This window comes from Mesoplodon densirostris, chromosome 6 (assembly GCF_025265405.1).
Source record: "Mesoplodon densirostris isolate mMesDen1 chromosome 6, mMesDen1 primary haplotype, whole genome shotgun sequence".
Lineage (NCBI taxonomy): Eukaryota > Metazoa > Chordata > Mammalia > Artiodactyla > Ziphiidae > Mesoplodon > Mesoplodon densirostris.
In genome coordinates, this window is record NC_082666.1 from 83656075 (window position 1) to 83674961 (window position 18887).

Below are 18887 nucleotides of genomic sequence, written 5' to 3' on the forward strand. Positions count from 1 at the left end.
AAAGCTGCTGTGAGCCTTCATGTGGAGTTCTTTGTGTGGACGTATGTCTTCACTTCTCTTGGGTAAATATCTGGCGGGGCGGGGGGGTATTGTTTAGTCATATGGTAAGAATTGTCAAACTGTTGTTCAGAGCAGCTGCACCATTTTGCATTTCCATCAGCAGTGTAAGAGAGCTTCAGTTGCTCCACTTCTTCAACTCTTGGTACTACCAGGCTTGTGAGTAGAGTCTTAGCCTTGGTTCCCTGATACCCACATCATTATCCCTCCCAGATTTGTTACTGTACAGCCAGCCCCATGTCTGTTTCCCTCTGGTAGAACAATGATATACATATATTTGGATCTACTAATCGGTGATGCCCAGGATGAAGACAACCTCCAGTGTTGAGCTGAACATGCTGATAGATACAGAGAGATCACTGATCATGGTCTTGACTTGACACTCACTAGATTTTAAATAACATACAAAAACAATGTTTTATGGTTCTCTCTCAGGCTTTTCGATCATTCCATGGAAGGATTTAAAAATTGGGAGTTCATGACCATTCACTGCTGGGGAGAACGAGCTGCTGGTGACTGGATCCTGGAAGTGTATGATACTCCCTCTCAGCTGAGGAACTTCAAGACTCCAGGTAGAAACTCCCTTTCTATAATTTGATTCATTGTACAGAAAAACAATGGAGTATATTCTGGCCAAGGAATGTGTTTCACATTCATATACCAATTTTATCCTTTATCATATGATCCTGTGCTTTGAGGTGTCTCCCTGTACTCCAATTCTCAAGATCACCATTAGAAAAGTAGGAATTGGGGCTTCCCTGGTGGCGCAGTGGTTGAGAATCTGCCTGCTAATGCAGGGGACACGGGTTCGAGCCCTGGTCTGGGAGAATCCCACATGCCACGGAGCAACTAGGCCCGTGAGCCACAACTACTGAGCCTGCGCGTCTGAAGCCTGTGCTCCGCAACGAGAGAGGCCGCGATAGTGAGAGGCCCGCGCACCGCGATGAAGAGTGGCCCCACTTGCCACAACTAGAGAAAGCCCTGGCACAGAAACGAAGACCCAACACAGCAAAAATAAATAAATAAGTTAATAAACTCCTACCCCCAACATCTTCTAAAAAAAATAAAATAAAATAAAAATAAATAAATTAGGGCCTCCCTGGTGGCGCAGTGGTTGAGAGTCCGCCTGCCGATGCAGGGGACACGGGTTCGTGCCCCGATCCCGGAGGATCCCACATGCCGCGGAGCGGCTGGGCCCGCGAGCCATGGCCGCGGAGCCTGTGTGTCCGGAGCCTGTGCTCCGCAACGGGAGAGGCCACAGCAGTGAGAGGCCCGCGTACAGCAAAAAAAAAATAAATAAAATAAAAAAATAAAAATAAATAAATAAATTAATTAATTAATTAATTAAAAAAAGAAAAGTAGGAATTTAAGGATACGAATTCGAGTATAAATAAATAAATAAATTCAAGTATTTAGATATAAGTACAAGATGAAACATGACAGCTATTCATTGATATTTAAGAATATATGGTCCATATCCCTAACCAGCTTCCCTTACTTTCTTTGTCAATAAACAAGACAGCCTTGTCCACCTACAATGGGTAAATTGCATGGTCATAAGAGGAGACAAGTTCCCTTGACTATCTTTTTTCTGAGTTTACTTTAAATTTAATTTTCAGTGCAGACAAGACATTGAGCCTGGCCTTTCAGTTCGGAATTAGACACAACTTTGAAAAGGGACTTTTACTTTTCTCTGTGTGTTTGTGTGTTTCTCTTATTGTTCCTATGGTATACAGTCCTCTAATTAAATAAGGGGTTTCTTTAGTAAGCTACTCGAAATTCAGTTGGAGACACAGAATCTTCTAGCCCAATTAAATGGTAGAATCATTCCCAAGTATGGAGGTTCTTGGCTCTAAACTGAGTTTATATTTGTATATTATTTCTTCCCATTTGCTTATTATTAAAACACATACTAAGGATTTTTGGAGGCCTTTTTGTTGTTGTTTTTGTTTCATTGCATATTAAATCTATCTTGGGTTTTCTATCTTGGGCAGATTGCATCTAAGTGTTAGCCAGTAGAATGGATTTTTTCTCATTCTGCATTTACACTGCTATTTTTCACAAGATGTTGCAGTATCTATTACAAAGTCTGCTGTAGAATTTAGCAAATGGAAAAGTGATAGGGGAGGGAAAAACTGACGGCCCAAATATGGCAGCATTTGATGTGAATTGTGGCAGAGATCCTAAGGAAATAAAATTACATAATAAGTGAAAAATAAAGAGAGAAACTGCCCAGCGGGCTTATGATGTACTTCAGAAACGGCACCAAGGGAAATAATAAGTTATGAGTCAGCACTCTTTAAACATCTACAAGGGTAAACTTTTAGATAAAATCATCTTACGTTAAATGGACCAGGTTTTAGAGTAACTGACATAGTGTCCTTGTATTAAGTGTTCCATTTGTGCGCTTGAGAGATGCCATAAGGAAAATAGGTTCTCTTTTGCATTGCTACCTAAAGGCAGTCAGATTGGTCATTAATTTCAGGTAGTCATTCATTTCTTGACACTACTTGAAATTCTGAGACCGAACAACACCCTAATTATGAATAGGATAGTCATTAACAAGTGAGTCCAAAGAAAACCTGGCAGAGGGCAAACCAAATATAAACCAGCATGCTGGCCCAATGCAGATGTCAGAAAACAATGAATGTGGCCCAGAATATGTTCAGTTTTAAAATTCAAGTTCCTAAACTCCTAGACATGACAAGGAAGGCAGAATTATATAATAGTTTAAGAATGCAAGATTTGGATACATAATTTTTTTTAATTGAAGGAAAATTGAAATATTAGTTTCAGGTGTACAAACTGTATGATTTGATATTTGTATATATTGTGAAATGATCACCACACTTAGTCTAGTTAACATCCATCACCTCACATAGTTACAAAATTTTTTTCTTGTGATGAGAATTTTTAAGATACACTGTTTTAACAACTTTGAAATATACAATACACTACTATTAACTATACTCACCATGCTGTACATTACATCCCCAGGACTTATATGTTTTTTAACTGGAACTTTGTATCTTTTGACCCCCTTCACCTATTTCACCCACCCCTACCTACCCCCTGCCTTTGGCAACCACGAATCTGTTCTGTGTATCTATGATTTCTTTTACTTTTTGTATTTTATTTTTTTAAGACTTCACATGTAAGTGAGATCATACAGTATTTGTCTTTTTCTGTCTGACTGACTTCACTTAGGAAGGTCCATCCATGTTTTCACACAAGGCAAGATTCCCCCTTTTTGTGGCCCAGTAATATTGTGTGTGTATGTGTGTATATATACACATATATACACACATATATTTTCTTTACCCATTCATCCATCAGTCGACATTTGGGTTGCTTCCTTGTTTTGGCTATTGTAAATAATGCTGCAGTGAACATGTGGGTACATGTAACTTTAAGAGTTAGTGTTTTTCTTTTGTTTTTCACATAGATACCCAGAAGTGGAATTGCTGGATCATATGGTAGTTCTATTTTTAATTTTTTGAGGAAACTCCATAATGTTTTCCAGAGAGGCTGTACCAATTTACATTCCCACCAACAGTGCACAAGTGTTCCCTTTTCTCCACATCCTCACCAATATTTGTTTTTTTGATAATAGTCATTCTAACAGGTGTAAGGTAATAGCTCATTGTGGTTTTGATTTGCATTTCCCTGATGATTAGTGATGCTGAGTGCCTTTTCATGTTAGCCATCTGTATGTATTCTTTTGAAAAATGTTTATTTAGATTCTCTGCCCATGTTTTAATCAGATTATTTTTCTGCTATTGAGTTGTATGAGATCTTTACATATTTTGGATATTAACTCCTTACCAGATATATGATTTGCAAACAGTTTCCATAGGTTACCTTTTCATTTAGTTGATGGCTTCCTTTGCTGTGCAGAAGCTCTATAGTTTGATGTAGCCCCACTTATTTATTTTTGCATTTGTTCCCTTTGCTTTTGTTGTCAAATACAAAAAATCATTCCTAAGATCAGTGTCAAGGAGTTTACCACCTAGGTTTTCTTCTAGAAGTTTTATGGTTTCAGGTCTTATATTCAAATCTTTAAGCCATTACAAGTTAGTTTTTGTGCATGGTGTTAGATAGTGGTCCAGTTTTTCTAACACCATTTATTGAAGACTGCCTTTTCCCCATTGTATATTCTTGGCTCCTTTGTCATAAATCAATTGACCCTATATGTGTGGGTTTATTTCTGGGTTTGCTATTCTGTTTAATTCATTTATGTGTCTGTTTTTATGTTAATACCATACTGTTTTGATTTGTAGTATCGTTTGAAATCACGGCGTGTGATACCTCCAGCTTTGTTCTTCTTCCTCAATATTGCTTTGGCTATTTGGGGTGTTTTGTGGGTCCATAAAAATTTTAGGTTTGTTCCATTTCTGTGAAAAATGCCTTTGGAATTTTCCTACGGATTACATTGAATCTGTAGATTGCTTTGGGTAGAATGGACATCTTTACAATATTCTTCTAATTTATAAGCATGAAATATCTTTCCATTTATTTGTGTCTTCAATTTATTTCATCAATTTCTTATAGTTTTCAGTGCACAGATCTCTCACTTTCTTGGTTAAATTTATTCCTAGGTATTTTATTCTTTTGATGCAGTTGTAAATAGGATTGCTTTCTTAATTTCTCTGATAGTTCATCATTAGTGTAAAGAAATGCAACAGATTTTTGTATACTGATTTTGTATCTTGAAACTTTTCTGAATTTGTTGCTTAGTTCTAAGTTTTTTGGTGGAGTCTATATATAATAGTGACAGTTTTACCTCTTCCTTTCTAACTTAGATGCCTTTTATTTCTTTTTCCTGCCTACATCCTTGTTCCTGATTTATTATGTTGATACATGTTCCCTCTATAACCACTTTGTTGAGAGTCTTTATCATAAATGGACATTGGATTTTGTCAATGCGTTTTTGCATCTATTGAGATAATTATATGAGTTTTATCCTTCATTTTGTTACTGTGTCAAATCACATTGATTTACAGATGTTGAAACATCCTTTCATCCCTGGAATAAATCCCATTTGATCATGATGTATGATCCTTTTAATGTATTGTTGTATTCGGTTTGCTAGTATTTTTTTTTTTTTTTTTTTTTTTGCTGTACGCGGACCTCTCACTGCTGTGGCCTCTCCCGTTGCGGAGCACAGGCTCCGGACACACAGGCTCCGCGGCCATGGCTCGCGGGCCCAGCCGCTCCGCGGCACGTGGGATCTTCCGGGATCAGGGCACGAACCCGTGTCCCCTGCATCGGCAGGCGGACTCTCAACCACTGCGCCACCATGGAAGCCCGGTTTGCTAGTATTTTGTCAAGGATTTCTGCATCTATGTTTATCAGGGATTTTCTTTTCTTGTGGCATCCTTGTCTGGTTTTGATATCAGGGTAATACTGGCCTCATAAAATGAGTTTGGAAGTATTCCTTCCTATTCTATTTTTTGGAAGAGCTTGAGAAGGATTGGTATTAATTCTTCTTTAACTGTTTGGTAGAATTCACCAGTGAAGGTGTCTAATCCTGGACATTCCTTTGTTGGGAAGTTTTTGATTATTGATCCTTATAGTAATTGGTCTGTTCAAATCTTCAATTTCTTCATGATTCAGTCTTGGTAGAGTGTATGTTTCTAGGAATTTATCCATTTCTTATAGGTCCTCCAATTTGTTGGGTATAATTGCTGATAGTAGTCTTTTATGATCCTTTGTAATTCTCTGGTATCAGTTAAAATGTCTCCTCTTTCATTTCTGATTTTGAGTCTTCTTGGTGAGGCTACCTAAAGGTTTGTCAATTTTGTTCAGAGTCCTAGGGGACCCGTGAGCCTAAGCCACACTGGCCACCAGAGCCAGCAACCTAGAGGTGTCCCCTAGGTGCCAGCTGAGAGTACAAGCTCCTTTCTTGTTGGTACCAGCAAGCTGGAGCAGGCCAAGGGAGAACATACAGATGGCTCCAGTGAGCCTCCATGTTTGGACAGTATTCAGTAGGTCCTTTTCTATATGTTAAATTAGATGCCTGACCCTCGGCCAGTGCTTTAAGTAAGATAAGCAAATAAGCCTTTTTCACGGAAAGTCTGGGTGCTTTTCAGCCGACTGCCTCTGCACAGCACCCTGGAGTGAGAGTCCACGCAGGTGAGCTCTTTAAGAGCTGCTCAGTTCACTATGGTCTTATAGGTCTTGTGGACCCAAGCCCCTTTGGGTTTCAAAGCTACATGGTTTGGGGGCTCATCTCTCAGGTGCAGGTCTTAAAAGTTGTGGTACCCAATGTGGTGCTCAAACTTTTCACTCCTCGGGGAGAAGCTGGGGGGTTTTGAGTCCCCTCTCGATTGTGGGTTGCAGCACTGGGGGGTGGGGTTTATGGTAAGATGCATCTAAGCCTCTCCTACCCATTTTGATCTGGGGTTTTCTTGTTTGCCTGATGTGTAGGAGCCACTCAGTTAGTTTGGGTTTTTTTTTTTTTTCCAGAGGAAATTGTTCCATATGTGGCTATAGATTCAGCACGTTTATGGAAAGCAGTGAATTCAGGATCTTCCTATATTACCATCTTAAATCAGAACCCCCAAATAGATTTTGATATCAGTCTGTCCTCTTACTGCCCTTGGGAAAGTTACCAACCTCTGTGCCTCAGTTTCCTCATCTATATATAGGGAATACAAGTACCTATCTCCCAGTTGTTGAGACCACTGAATGGAATAAAACTTACTTAGCGTATAGTAAGCACTTATAGAAAATAAGCATCAATTTGATGGTGATTATAGTTGCTAATAGATGAATTAGCAGACACCTGAAATTCATCACTCTGGGCTGTGACAGAGCCCAACCCTAACCTTGCCTGGATTCTCTGTATTAGGCCAAGGCGAGGAGGAGATCTAAGGTCGGGGGAGGGGTATCCTATCTTCCTGCCAGCATATTTCCACGTTTTTAATGGTTTTGTCTTAATAACTTTTATTTAAGATTCATATAAAAAAAGAACCAAATTAAGCTTAATGGCCAGGAGACAGCTGTTTTCTGTTTGTTTACTTTTTGCATTAAAGACTTTAGTTTTATAAAGCTAAGAAATAAATGTATAAATAAGGACTAAACTAAAGCAAATGTTCCTTGAAAGCCTACCATCCAAAGGAGATAAAACACTTCCCTCACATCTCCAAGCACCCTTGACCAGAAAATGCTCTATGACAGCACTGCCTAGTAGAACATTCTGCCAGTGGTAGAAATGTTTCCTGTAACTGTGCTGTTCATTGTAGTGGCCATTAGCCACATATGGCTACTGAGCACTTGAAATGTGGTCTAACTGAGGAACTGAAGTTTTAAATTTTAGTTAATTTAAACGGAAATATCCAAATGGATCTAGTGGCTATCACTGGACAGCACGTGTCTACAGGATAATGTAGTGATGTATTTTTAACATTTCAGGTGGAAAAAAGTAGTTGTTTTCATCTTTTTTTGATAAACAAGTCAGATAATGCCAACAGTTTTTTAAAATTTATGTAAGACCTTTATACCTAGAAAAAGAAGGCCTTCTGTAAAATTCTGGGATTCTCTGAAATATCCATAATTTGAAACTCAGCCCTTGATCCAGAAATCTGAGATGTGTCTGTTTCTCACACACACACAAAATGCTGATTCAGTTAAGGTGTATCCTATGTTTGGTGCTCAGTAAATATGTGGTATGTGAATTATTAAATAGTTAACTCTGCAAGCATTGGAAAATGCATTTCTAGCCCTGTATCTGATGCAACGATTCATATGAAGCTGTTTTCCACAATTCTACTCTTGCTTTTTCCTCAGTGAGAAGGAATTAAAGAAATTGTAAAGCTAAAGAGGGAATGTTTGGTCATGATATGCTTTCATTATTTCCCAAGGTAAATTGAAAGAATGGTCTTTGGTCCTCTATGGCACCTCCGTGCAGCCATACTCACCCACCAATGAGTTTCCTAAAGTGGAACGTGTCCGGTACAGCCGTGTTGAAGACCCCACTGATGACTATGGGACAGAGGATTATGCAGGTGAGCTGGCTTCCAATGGGGAGGCAGGCTAAGGAAAGAAAGCTCATGCATCATTCCCCCAAAGAGATAAACTTCTACTCATATTCTGATATATTTTATTCCATCTTCCTTTCTATCCCTTAAATATTGGTATGTGTACATTCAAGTATTCAAATATTCATGGTTTTTTTCTTCAAAGCTAAAATCACACTGTATATAGTTCATATTCTTTTTTTTCCATTAAAGGTATCATTAAGAGCATATTTCCCTGTTGTCAAGTATCCGTAGAACACATATTTAAAAGGCAGCATAGTAGTCCATCCTGTGATTGCACTGTAATAATATATTTAATCTATAACCTGGGATGTGTAGTTTGCTTAGAGTTTTATACTATTTTAAATAAGGTTTCAATGAATACCATTATCAGTTTTTGACTATATCTTTGACTATGTCTTTAAAATAGAGTTCTAAGAATTACTGCATCAAAGGGAATCATCAGTTTTAGGGCTTTGATATGGTTTGTCATGTTGCTTTCCAGACAAGATATACCAGTCTGCACTGTGACCACTGTGTGTTTACTACACTCATTCCTGCCAGTGTTAAGTGGAAAGAAAAAAAGTAAAAAAAGAAAGAAAAGAAAATGTTTAAATTTTTATAGCTTTGATTGCTAGTAAATCTAAACATTTTTTCCTTTGTGTTCTCTGAATGAAATATGTCTTTTACTCACTTTTCTATTCAAAGTGGCAATTTTTCTTATTTATAAAAACTCCTTGTATGTTATTGACTCTCACATTGTCTCATATTTGCTGAAAACATTTTCTCTGTTATCACTTGCTTCTGAAATGTACTTTTTGTTTTGTGTTGTTTTGAGAGAAAAAGAAAATTGGAGAGCAGAGTTTATAGCTTCAGATAACATTTGTAGTTTCCTTTTTACAGAATGTTTATTCTTTAAAATCTGCTAAATATTCACATGGATTTTTTGTAATCTTTGATTTTTAATATATATTGTGAAGTTCTTATTTTCCAAACAGACTAACATCAATAAGTGAGTTGCCATCCTTTCTTTTATTAGTTTAGGATGTTTCCTTTATAACAGTATGGTAAGTTCTTATACCAGGTCTCTTCTGGCGCCATCTTTTCCGATTTACCAGTCTAATAATTTTTGATCCAGTAGCACCCACACTGTATTTTAATATCTGTTGAATGTCTACTTCTTGTTCTCATAGCAATTCTTAAATCCCCCTTTAAGTTTGAATTTACATGCAATCTCATGGGAAGAACTGTTTTTACAATATACAGTCTTTCCATCCAAAACATAGACTGTGTTCCATTTTACTGAAATCTTTTAATTTTATGTAGTGTTATTCTTGTTAGTGTTATTTCTAAGTATTTTGGGTCTTGTTGCTACTGTAGTGGAAAATATTCCATATTTTCTAATTATTATATGCTGATATCAGGGATATCTGTTGGCTATTGTGTGTTTATCTTACATCTGGCCATTTTGCTTAACTTTATTAATTTGTATGTTTTAGAGTTGATTTTCTGGGGCAGTTAGGTACTGTAGCCATATCATCTGAAAATTATTTTTTCTCTTTCCCAGTGTATTTCTGATTCCTGTCTTGTTGCATTGGCTACCACTTCCAGCAGCATTCAGTCCTTCTGGAATATCATATATAACACTTAATGCACAAAGCTTCTCCTAAAGGAGAACTGTTTGTAAATAGCAGTTTAACATACCTTTAGACAGGAACTATTTTTTTTCTTGCAGCTCAGCTCTCTAAGATTCTTTTTCATTAATCACTTTAACAGAGTATTTTAAATAAATATGCATTTGGTTCCTTTTATTCTAAATAGGTGGTACCCTTAGAGAATTCAGACCAAATGAGCTAACCAGAACTAGATTGTGTTCAATTTTTGTCTTATTTTGCTTTGAGCTTATAACATTACTACTGATGTTATAACCGCAAACCATTTTGTCTTCTCTGATAGGAGAAAGTATATCTAAAAACATAAATAGAGTATAATAGTAATATATTACTATGTGCCTTACAGTATGTTTCCAATTCAAATTTTGGTAATGTTAAAATTCTGAACAGTTATACATCTTTGTGGTTTTTCTCACTACATCTCCAAAATGTCCACATTGGCGCTTGTGAGAGAACAAAGAATTATTTCATTATTACCCAGCAACCTAAAATGCTAAATTGCATCTGGGACAGTTTAAGATTATGAAGAAACAGCACAGCATGTGAACTTGCCATACAGAGCTCTTTGGCACATAGCAAGAATAAGTGGTTTGGGTTGTTTTAATTGTAGAAATCATCCAGTGAAAATTTAGGGCCACCCATGATTCCTTTTCTTTGGAGCTGTGATTTTCACCTTCATTAAGAAGTCAGCCCCTCTAGAGGCACAGATGGCATTATCATAACCAGATCCCTGTACTGTTTCATCGAGTTCCAGGGACTGTGGGACCCACAGCCGGGTGCACTTCAACCCTTACACAGCAGAGACACTCTCTCCTCCTGTACCACAGCAGTCAGCTAAAATGTTCCAAGCTGCACTAGCTGTGAAATTTAAAGATCAATTTTAAGGCTTTTGGGAAAATAGAGATAAACAGTGCTGTCAAATGACTCATGATTAATCAGAAATATACTTCAAGTCTGCAGCATTTTGAAATAACTCATTTCCATTCAGATCCAAAGGTCATGATTTACTACCCGTAAATAGGAGACCCGGACTAAGAATAAGAAGCAGGACCTCTGTTGATCCCAACTCTCCTAGCCATATGATACTGGACAAGCCACTGTAACTCTTGGAAAATCATTTTTATCTGACTACTAGATTTTTCTCTAAGTCATTCCTCCCCACTTCTACCATTTTATGTTTCAATTCAGTAACTGTAGAACATAGTCCTACAATGACTAAAGGAGACCAAGTTTCAACAAAAAGTAGGTCCTTTTTATTAAAATAAGTATGGCTCAAGACATTTCTGGTACCCTTGACTTACTTTTTGTGCATTTCATGCACCATGTTTATTGCTAGTTAAAATCATATGAATTTTCAATGGGAAAGAGCTTCAAGATTATATGAGACCAAATCTCTCAAAATATGGAAAACAAGAAAAAAGGGAGTCAGGCAGGCAAAATATCTATAACTAGCCCATGTCATTAGAAAACTTTTCATCAATCGCAAAATAGCTTCATCTTTCTGGCATTTTTTCTTTTTTTTCTGCCTATACAAAGAATACACAGCAAGAGAGATTAGGAACCTTCATCCCAGGTTTGGAATTCTTTAAGCTTGCTTAAAATGTGCATCTTTAAAATGTGTGTGTAGTTTTCTTTTGTTGAGCTGCCCATTGGCCTATGGGTAGGATGCAATTTTAAATCTATTATCTGTGCCTGAAGTACCTGCTTTGTAATCCAAAATGAGATGCGGATAAAATTGTGCCAGATGCCATAATGATGTTTCTTGCTGGGTCCAGTATCTCAGAGGTACTCAGTGGATTTAATGACCTTGGATGAGAGAGACAATCTGGTCAGGGCATTGAATAATAACCCTTTTTTCCTTTCTGTCAACAGCTTAAATTCTCATTTTTCTATCTGACATTTTTATCGTTATGCATATTTAATTGCAATCAGTTTTTTTTCTAGTTGCTGCAATGGCATTGTTCTTTTTAATTTGAATTAATTGTCTTCTCCCACAAGGCAACCATATGTGTGCTTCAAAGATCAGGCCCTGACTAGGATTCACATGCTTGATACTTAGGTAATTCAGGTTTTCCCAAAAAAAGTCAAGAGTTCACTCTGGGCTTACAGCCACATTGAACATTACTCCACCTCACTGCATTAGAAACTCTTAAAGAAAATTCTCACTGCCTAAGGGAGAAAAACACCTATTTATAATTCAAGGTAAAGCTTACCTGCTTTAAAATCATTTTTTCCAAGTGTTGTTCTGATTTCTTTTGGAAGGTCCCTGTGACCCTGAGTGCAGTGAGGTAGGCTGTGATGGGCCAGGACCGGACCACTGCAATGACTGCTTGCACTACTACTACAAGCTGAAAAACAACACCAGGTAAGAGAGAAGCCACATCAGACCCCCTGAAGCACGCCCCCTGGTGTTCCTGGGAGCTCCCACAGGGTCACCACAGGCAGTGTGTTCCATGTTCTCCCACCAGGACCAAAGCCCAGAAGAGATGCTCCTGCCCCCCGACCCCGTCCCATCATTCAGAACGGTGAAACTGATACTGAATTACAAAACATCAAATGGACCTGTAGGCTAGGAAACTGCAAACGTCTTTTCTCACATTTCAAAGGATGATGGAGAGGGACTAGCTATGCACATGCCTGGTCTTCCCCTCTAGACCCTTCTATCCCGTTGATGTTTGATGCCACAGCTGCATTTGCCCTTCATGAAAATGCCAGTACAAAGCCAAATGGATGCTTTCCTGAATTCCCCAAAGTGTAAGCCCTCCATGTGGCAAAGCTGCTAGACCCTGCATGTTCTCACTACTCTACTCTGGGCACTGAGGCGGGCCTGCTTGGACCCTGTGCTTCTGAGCCCCTGGCTTCTGACTCAAGCAGATAGGTACCCACCAGGAGGGCCACAGAACAGTGACTGACCATCAGAGGCCGTGCTCTTCCAGGCGTGTCTCTCACATCCCTACCACCTGCCCCTCCTCTTTCAGGAGGAAACTCATAGGAAGCCAACTTGCAGTGCATCCACACTCCAGTCACCCAGGCGTGGACCTGTTCCTCAAAGGGAATATAAAATTAAATTTTTTAAATGTCTAAAAAAATTTTTTTAATTAAAAAGAATAAATTCCTTAAAGGGAAAGCCCCTTGGCTACCTCAGCCCCTCTCATTAGCTCCTAGACTTAGCAAATGCCTGATGTTTAATTGGTACTAAGTACTTGTTAAATGAATACATAAAGCCCAGACCTTCAGTTATGGGCAAGCAAGGTAGTCATTTTTTTGTTTATCATAAACAACATAAATTTAATTTTTTTTTTTTTTTTTTTTTTTTTTTTTTTGCCACACTGCACAGCTTGCAGGATCTCAGTTCCCCCACCAGGGACTGAACCCAGGCCACAGCAGTGAAAGCCCAGAATCCTAACCACTAGGGAACTCCCTAAATATATTCATATTAATTTAGACAGTAGCATACAACCACCATCACCCTCACCACCCATACACACAGGATTCATATGACAAACACAACAATAGAAGTAACCCCTTATTAGGGCCTTTTTGCATAAAATCATGATTTGCACATGTTTTCCCTTCAACCCAACAGCACAGCCTTCTTGCTGAGACTCAGTTTCTAACCATCGTCCCCTTTAAAGAGCTAGACCTGAACTGGAAGATGGTTTGGATCAAGACATGCCTTACTTGGTGGACTTGGTATTATGTAACTGCAGTGCTACGTCAGCACCCTACATAGGAGAAGGCTCTAACCAACAGAATTTGGCCCTTTGGATGTGGTGTTACCATCATGGTTAAAAGGATTTTGAGAGTGAGGACAGCCATGTGCTCAGCACCTCACTCACTCAGGACTGAATCTCTGGTGACACTGCCCTTCTTTCTTATCTTTCCACAACGCAGGATCTGTGTCTCCAGCTGCCCCTCTGGCCACTACCACGCTGACAAGAAGCGATGCAGAAAGTGTGCCCCCAACTGCGAGTCCTGCTTTGGGAGCCACGGGGACCAGTGCCTGTCCTGTAAATATGGATACTTCCTGAATGAGGAAACGAACAGTTGTGTCACTCACTGCCCTGATGGATCGTATCAGGACACCAGTGAGTTGATTCCAAAATTTGGTTTTTTGAGAGGAAATGTAAGGTTTTCACTTGATTGACCTTGGGAGGGATAGTCCTCCTCCATGAAATCTGGGCCTTGCTTAACATCAAACAGGATCTAGCCAGTTTTTAAGAGAACACTTTACAATTGTTTTGTGAAAATGAATTTGTAGAAGACTTTGCAAAAACATAATTTACGTAAAAATGCCTATAACTAACTGAATCTGGGGATGAGCCCGAGGACCCCTTGAAGCAGTGACTTGCTAGGAGGACCCACAAGACTCAGTATACCATTGTACTCATGAACTCACAATTATGACTTATTACAGTAAAAGGATACAGAGTAAAATCAGCAAAGGGAAAAGGCACATGGGACAAAGTCTGGAGGAAACCAGGTGCAAGTTTTCAAGAGTTTTCATCCAATGGAGTGACACAGGATACATTTCATTCCCCCAGCAACAATTTGTGACAACATGTATGAAATGTCATCTACCAGGGAACCTCCCTAGAGTCTCAGGACCCAGGGATGAGACCCAGAGTCTGGTTATGAAGGCACCCTGTGCCTGGCACATACTAAAATTCCAGACTCCTAGAAGGAAAGCTGGTATTCAGTGCAAACCACATTGTACAAACTGTTTAGGCTCCATGAGCCACTCTTATCAGGGAGGCGGGAAACTTCATAAAATCCAACTTCCCAGATGTCAGCCATGGGCCAACCTTATAAGGATAGCAGCCAGGCCTGCTCTTTTCTGTGCACTAAGCAAAGGAAGCAGGCCCCTATATGATATCAACAAGGTTAAAAACAAGACTTTCATGTAAATAGAGAATGGAAATATGTCAATGACTTACCTAACCCATTAATGAGGAAAACTACAAGCTGATAAGTGGGTTCAAAGACTATCAGGTATCTTAGTCCACCAGGAAAGGCAAAATGAAGTCCATTTGCTGAGTTAGAGACAAAACTGAATAATATCTTGCATTGAAATACAATTAGAATTTTGGGGGGTTATTTTTTCAAATGGACAGAAATCATTTGGAACTTGATCAAACAAAAATCTGTAAATTAACATGTGGCTTCACAGAATGTGGGCCCTAATCAAATGTCATTAGTGAACAGACAAAGGTACATTGCCTAGAGAATTCCATAATCCTTGGGTACACCTCTTTTTGACAGTGTTCTGGTATGGCCCTGACAAGGGCTGCAGGTATCTTTTGCTGTATTTCTGAGCTCTGGATAATTTGTCTGAACAAGAGTTTTTAAAAAAAAAAAAAAAAAAAAAAACAGGAAAGAATTTTGAAGTGGATACTTTTGCTACTTAACAAGTCAAATTCCCTCTTGATTCAAAGGCAGGCTTTTCTCTATGAGGGAGATGGGGCTCTTGGCTTACCCTTTAGAGCAATGGGGACGGGTTCCCCAGTAGTTTTTATTTTCCCCAAAATTTGGAACATAAGCTGCAATGTGACGAAGAAAGGGAAAAATGAGAATGGGGAGGGGACATAAGGGATCATAAATAAGTAGTATTCCTTGAAGAAAAAATTCAAAATTCAATCAGGAAGGCTGAGCCTTGGAAAAGATGCCAGGAGAGGTCACAAGCCACCACCACCGCCGCCCTCCCGGACCCCAGGAGTGGTCATGAACTGCCTAAGCCACCATGATGTACTCCAGGGGCGTACCTGAGCTTTCACCGCCACCAAGAACCCCTGGAATGGCACCAGCCATCACATCTGCACACCCCATAGTAAGGGGCTAATGATCAGCACATGCTGAGGAAAGAGGCAACAGGCATCTCTACTAAAAACAGCCCTCGCACCAAATATATTAAACCCACACAAGCTACAAAGGGATGCCCCCACATATATATAGCCCTCCAAGACCACAGTAGATAATTGTTTCTCCTAAACTCACAGAGTGAGAGAAATATAAATAAAGTAGGGGAGGAACCATTCCCAGTTAAAAGACCAAGATGAATTCCCCTGAAAGAACAAACAATGAAACAGACCTCTTCAGTCTAATAGACACCAATTTCAAAAAGGAGATAATGAAAATACTGAAGGACTTAAGAAAGGCTATCAGCAGGAATGCAGAGTACTGTAAAAAATGAATTAGAAACTATAAATAGGAACAAAGAAAAATTAGAAAACTCGTTTGAAGAGACAAAACTGAGCTAAAGGCATGAATAGCAGAATGAATAATGCAGAAGAATGAGTAAGTGACCTGGAAGATAGAATAATGGAAATCACCCAATCAGGACAGCAGACAGAAAGCCAAATGAAGAAAAAAAAATGAAAGCAATATAAGAGACCTATGGGATAATATACAGCATGCCAATCTATGCATAATAGGGATTCCAGAAGGGGAAGAAAGAGAAAAGGGGATCAAAAATGTAATTGAAGGAATTATGGCTGAAAACTTCCCAAAACTAAAAAAGGAAACAGATATCCAGGTACAGGAAGCACAGAGGGTCCAAAACAAGATAAGCCCAAACAGACCTACACCAAGACATATTATAATAAAAATGGCAAAAGTTAAAGAGAGGATTGTAAAGGCAGCAAGAGAAAAACAAGGAGTTAATTACAAGGGAACCCCCATAAGGCTATCAGCTGATTTCTCTAAAGAAACATTGCAGGCCAGAAGGGAGTGGCAAGATACATTCAAAGTCCTGAAAGGGAAAAATCTGCAACCTAGGATACTCTACCCAGCAAGATTATCATTTAGAAAAGAAGGAGAGAGAATTTCTCAGACAAGCAAAAACTAAGGAATACAGCAGTACTAAACTGATCCCAAAAGAAATACTGAAGGGTCTTCTCTAAATAGAAAAGAACTAAAACTCTATAGGAAAGAGAAAATCACAACTGGAAAGTAAATCACTTAAATAAGCCAGACACAGATTTTTTTAAAAATCAAAAAATTTCTGTGAAAGTGATGATAATAACTATAATGAACAGCAAAAGGATGAAGATGTAAAATAAGACATCAAAATCATAAAATGAGGGGAAGGAGAGTAAAAAATGTAGATTTTTCCCTCTTATAATGTGTTTCAGCCTATATGACTCCCAGTCTAAGGCAAGTAGATATAGGAAGGGGTTAACATACTTGAAAAACAGGCTAAGCACAAATCAAAAATGTACAGTAGATTCACAAAAGCCAAAAAGAAGAGAACATAAATAAAATACAAAAGAAAGTTATCAAACCACAAAAGGAAAAACAAAAAGAAAGGGACAAAAAAGAAATATAAAGACAATGGGAAAACAAGGTTTAAAATGGCAGTGAATACATATCTATCAATAATTACCTTAAACGTCAATGGACTAAATGCTCCAATCAAAAGACAGAGTGGCAGATTGGATAAAAAAACAAGAGCCTACAATATGCCACCTACAAGAGATCCACTTTAGGGCAAAGGACACACATAAATTGAAAGTGAGGAGATAGGAAAAGATATTTAATGCAAATGGAAATGACAAGAAAACAGGGGTCACAACACTCATATCAGACAAAATAGACTTTAAAACAAAGGCCATAAAGAAAGATAAAGAAGGACACTATATAATGATAAAAGGACCAATACAAGTAGAGGATGGAACACTTGTCAACATATATGCATCTAATATAGGAGTACACAAATACATAAAACAAATACTAACACATAAAAGGAGAAACTGACAGGAATACAATAATATTAGGAGACTTTAACATCCCACTCACATCAATGGACAGATCTGCTAGACAGAGAATCAATAAGGCAACCGATTTCCTAAATGATACAATAGAACAGTTAGACTTAATTGATATTTTCAGGACATTACATTCAAAAAAAACAGAATACACATTATTTTCAAGTACACATAGAACATTCTCTAGGATTGACTACATCCTAGGGCACAAAACAAGCCTCAACAAATTTAACAGTATAGAAATTATCTCAAGCATCTTTTCTGACCACAATGGCATGAAATTAACCACAGGAAAAGAAATTAGAGAAAAATGATGAAATGGAGACTAAACAACATGCTACTAAAAAACTAATGGGTCGGGACTTCCCTGGTGGCGCAGTGGTTAAGAATCCGCCTGCCAATGCAGGGGACAAGGGTTCGAGCCCTGGTCCAGGAAGATCTGACATGCTGCAGAGCAACTGAGCCCATACACCACAACTACTGAGCCTGCGCTCTAGAACCCATGAGCCACAACTACTGAGCAAGCGTGCTACACCTACTAAAGCCTGCACGCCTAGAGCCTGGGCTCCACAACAAGAGAAACCACCGCAATGAGAAGCCTGCACACTGCAATGAAGAGTAGCCTCCACTCGCAGCAACTAGAGAAAGCCCACATGCAGTAATGAAGACCCAACGCAGCCAAAAATAAATAATTAAAAAAAAAACAACTAATGGGTCAACAATGAAATCAAAGAGGAAATTTAAAAATACCTTGAAACAAATGACAATAAAAACAACCATACAAAATCTATGGGATGCAACAAAAGCAGTTCTTAAAATTCATAATGACACAGACTTTCCTCAAAAAACAAGAAAAATCTCAAATAAACAACCTAACCTACCACTTAAAAGAATCAGGAAAAGAAGAACAAATAAAACCTAAAGTCAGCAGAAGGAAGTAAATAACAAAGATCAGAGAGGAAATAAATAAAATAGAAATTAAAAAATAATAGAAAAAAATCAATAAAACCAAGAGCTGGTTCTTTGAAAGGATAAACAAGACAGACAGGGCTTCCCTGGTGGCGCAGTGGTTGGGGGTCCGCCTGCTGATGCAGGGGACATGGGTTCGTGTCCCGGTCCGGGAGGATCCCACATGCCGCGGAGCGGCTGGGCCCGTGAGCCATGGCCACTGAGCCTGCGTGTCCAGAGCCTGTGCTCTGCAGCGGGAGAGGCCACAGCAGTGAGAGGCCCGCGTACTGCAAAAAAAAAAAAAAAAAAAAAAGTCTGACAAACTTCTGGCCAGGCTCATGAAGGACAAAAGAGAGAGAACCCAAATAAACAAAATAAGAAATGAAAAACGAAACACAACTGATGTTGCAAAAATACAAAAAAAT

The 18887-nt window shown here is 38.7% G+C and overlaps 1 protein-coding gene across 1 annotated transcript in view; it reads left to right on the forward strand.

The window, feature by feature from the left end:
- The window catches only part of PCSK5 (proprotein convertase subtilisin/kexin type 5), a 334111-nt gene that overhangs the window by 297097 nt on the left and 18127 nt on the right, over nucleotides 1-18887 (forward strand). Inside the window, exons 13-16 of the mRNA XM_060102335.1 lie at nucleotides 493-629; nucleotides 7923-8066; nucleotides 12014-12116; nucleotides 13646-13839. Coding sequence (XP_059958318.1) covers nucleotides 493-629; nucleotides 7923-8066; nucleotides 12014-12116; nucleotides 13646-13839 — 578 coding nt within the window. The remainder of the gene's footprint in view (nucleotides 1-492; nucleotides 630-7922; nucleotides 8067-12013; nucleotides 12117-13645; nucleotides 13840-18887) is intronic.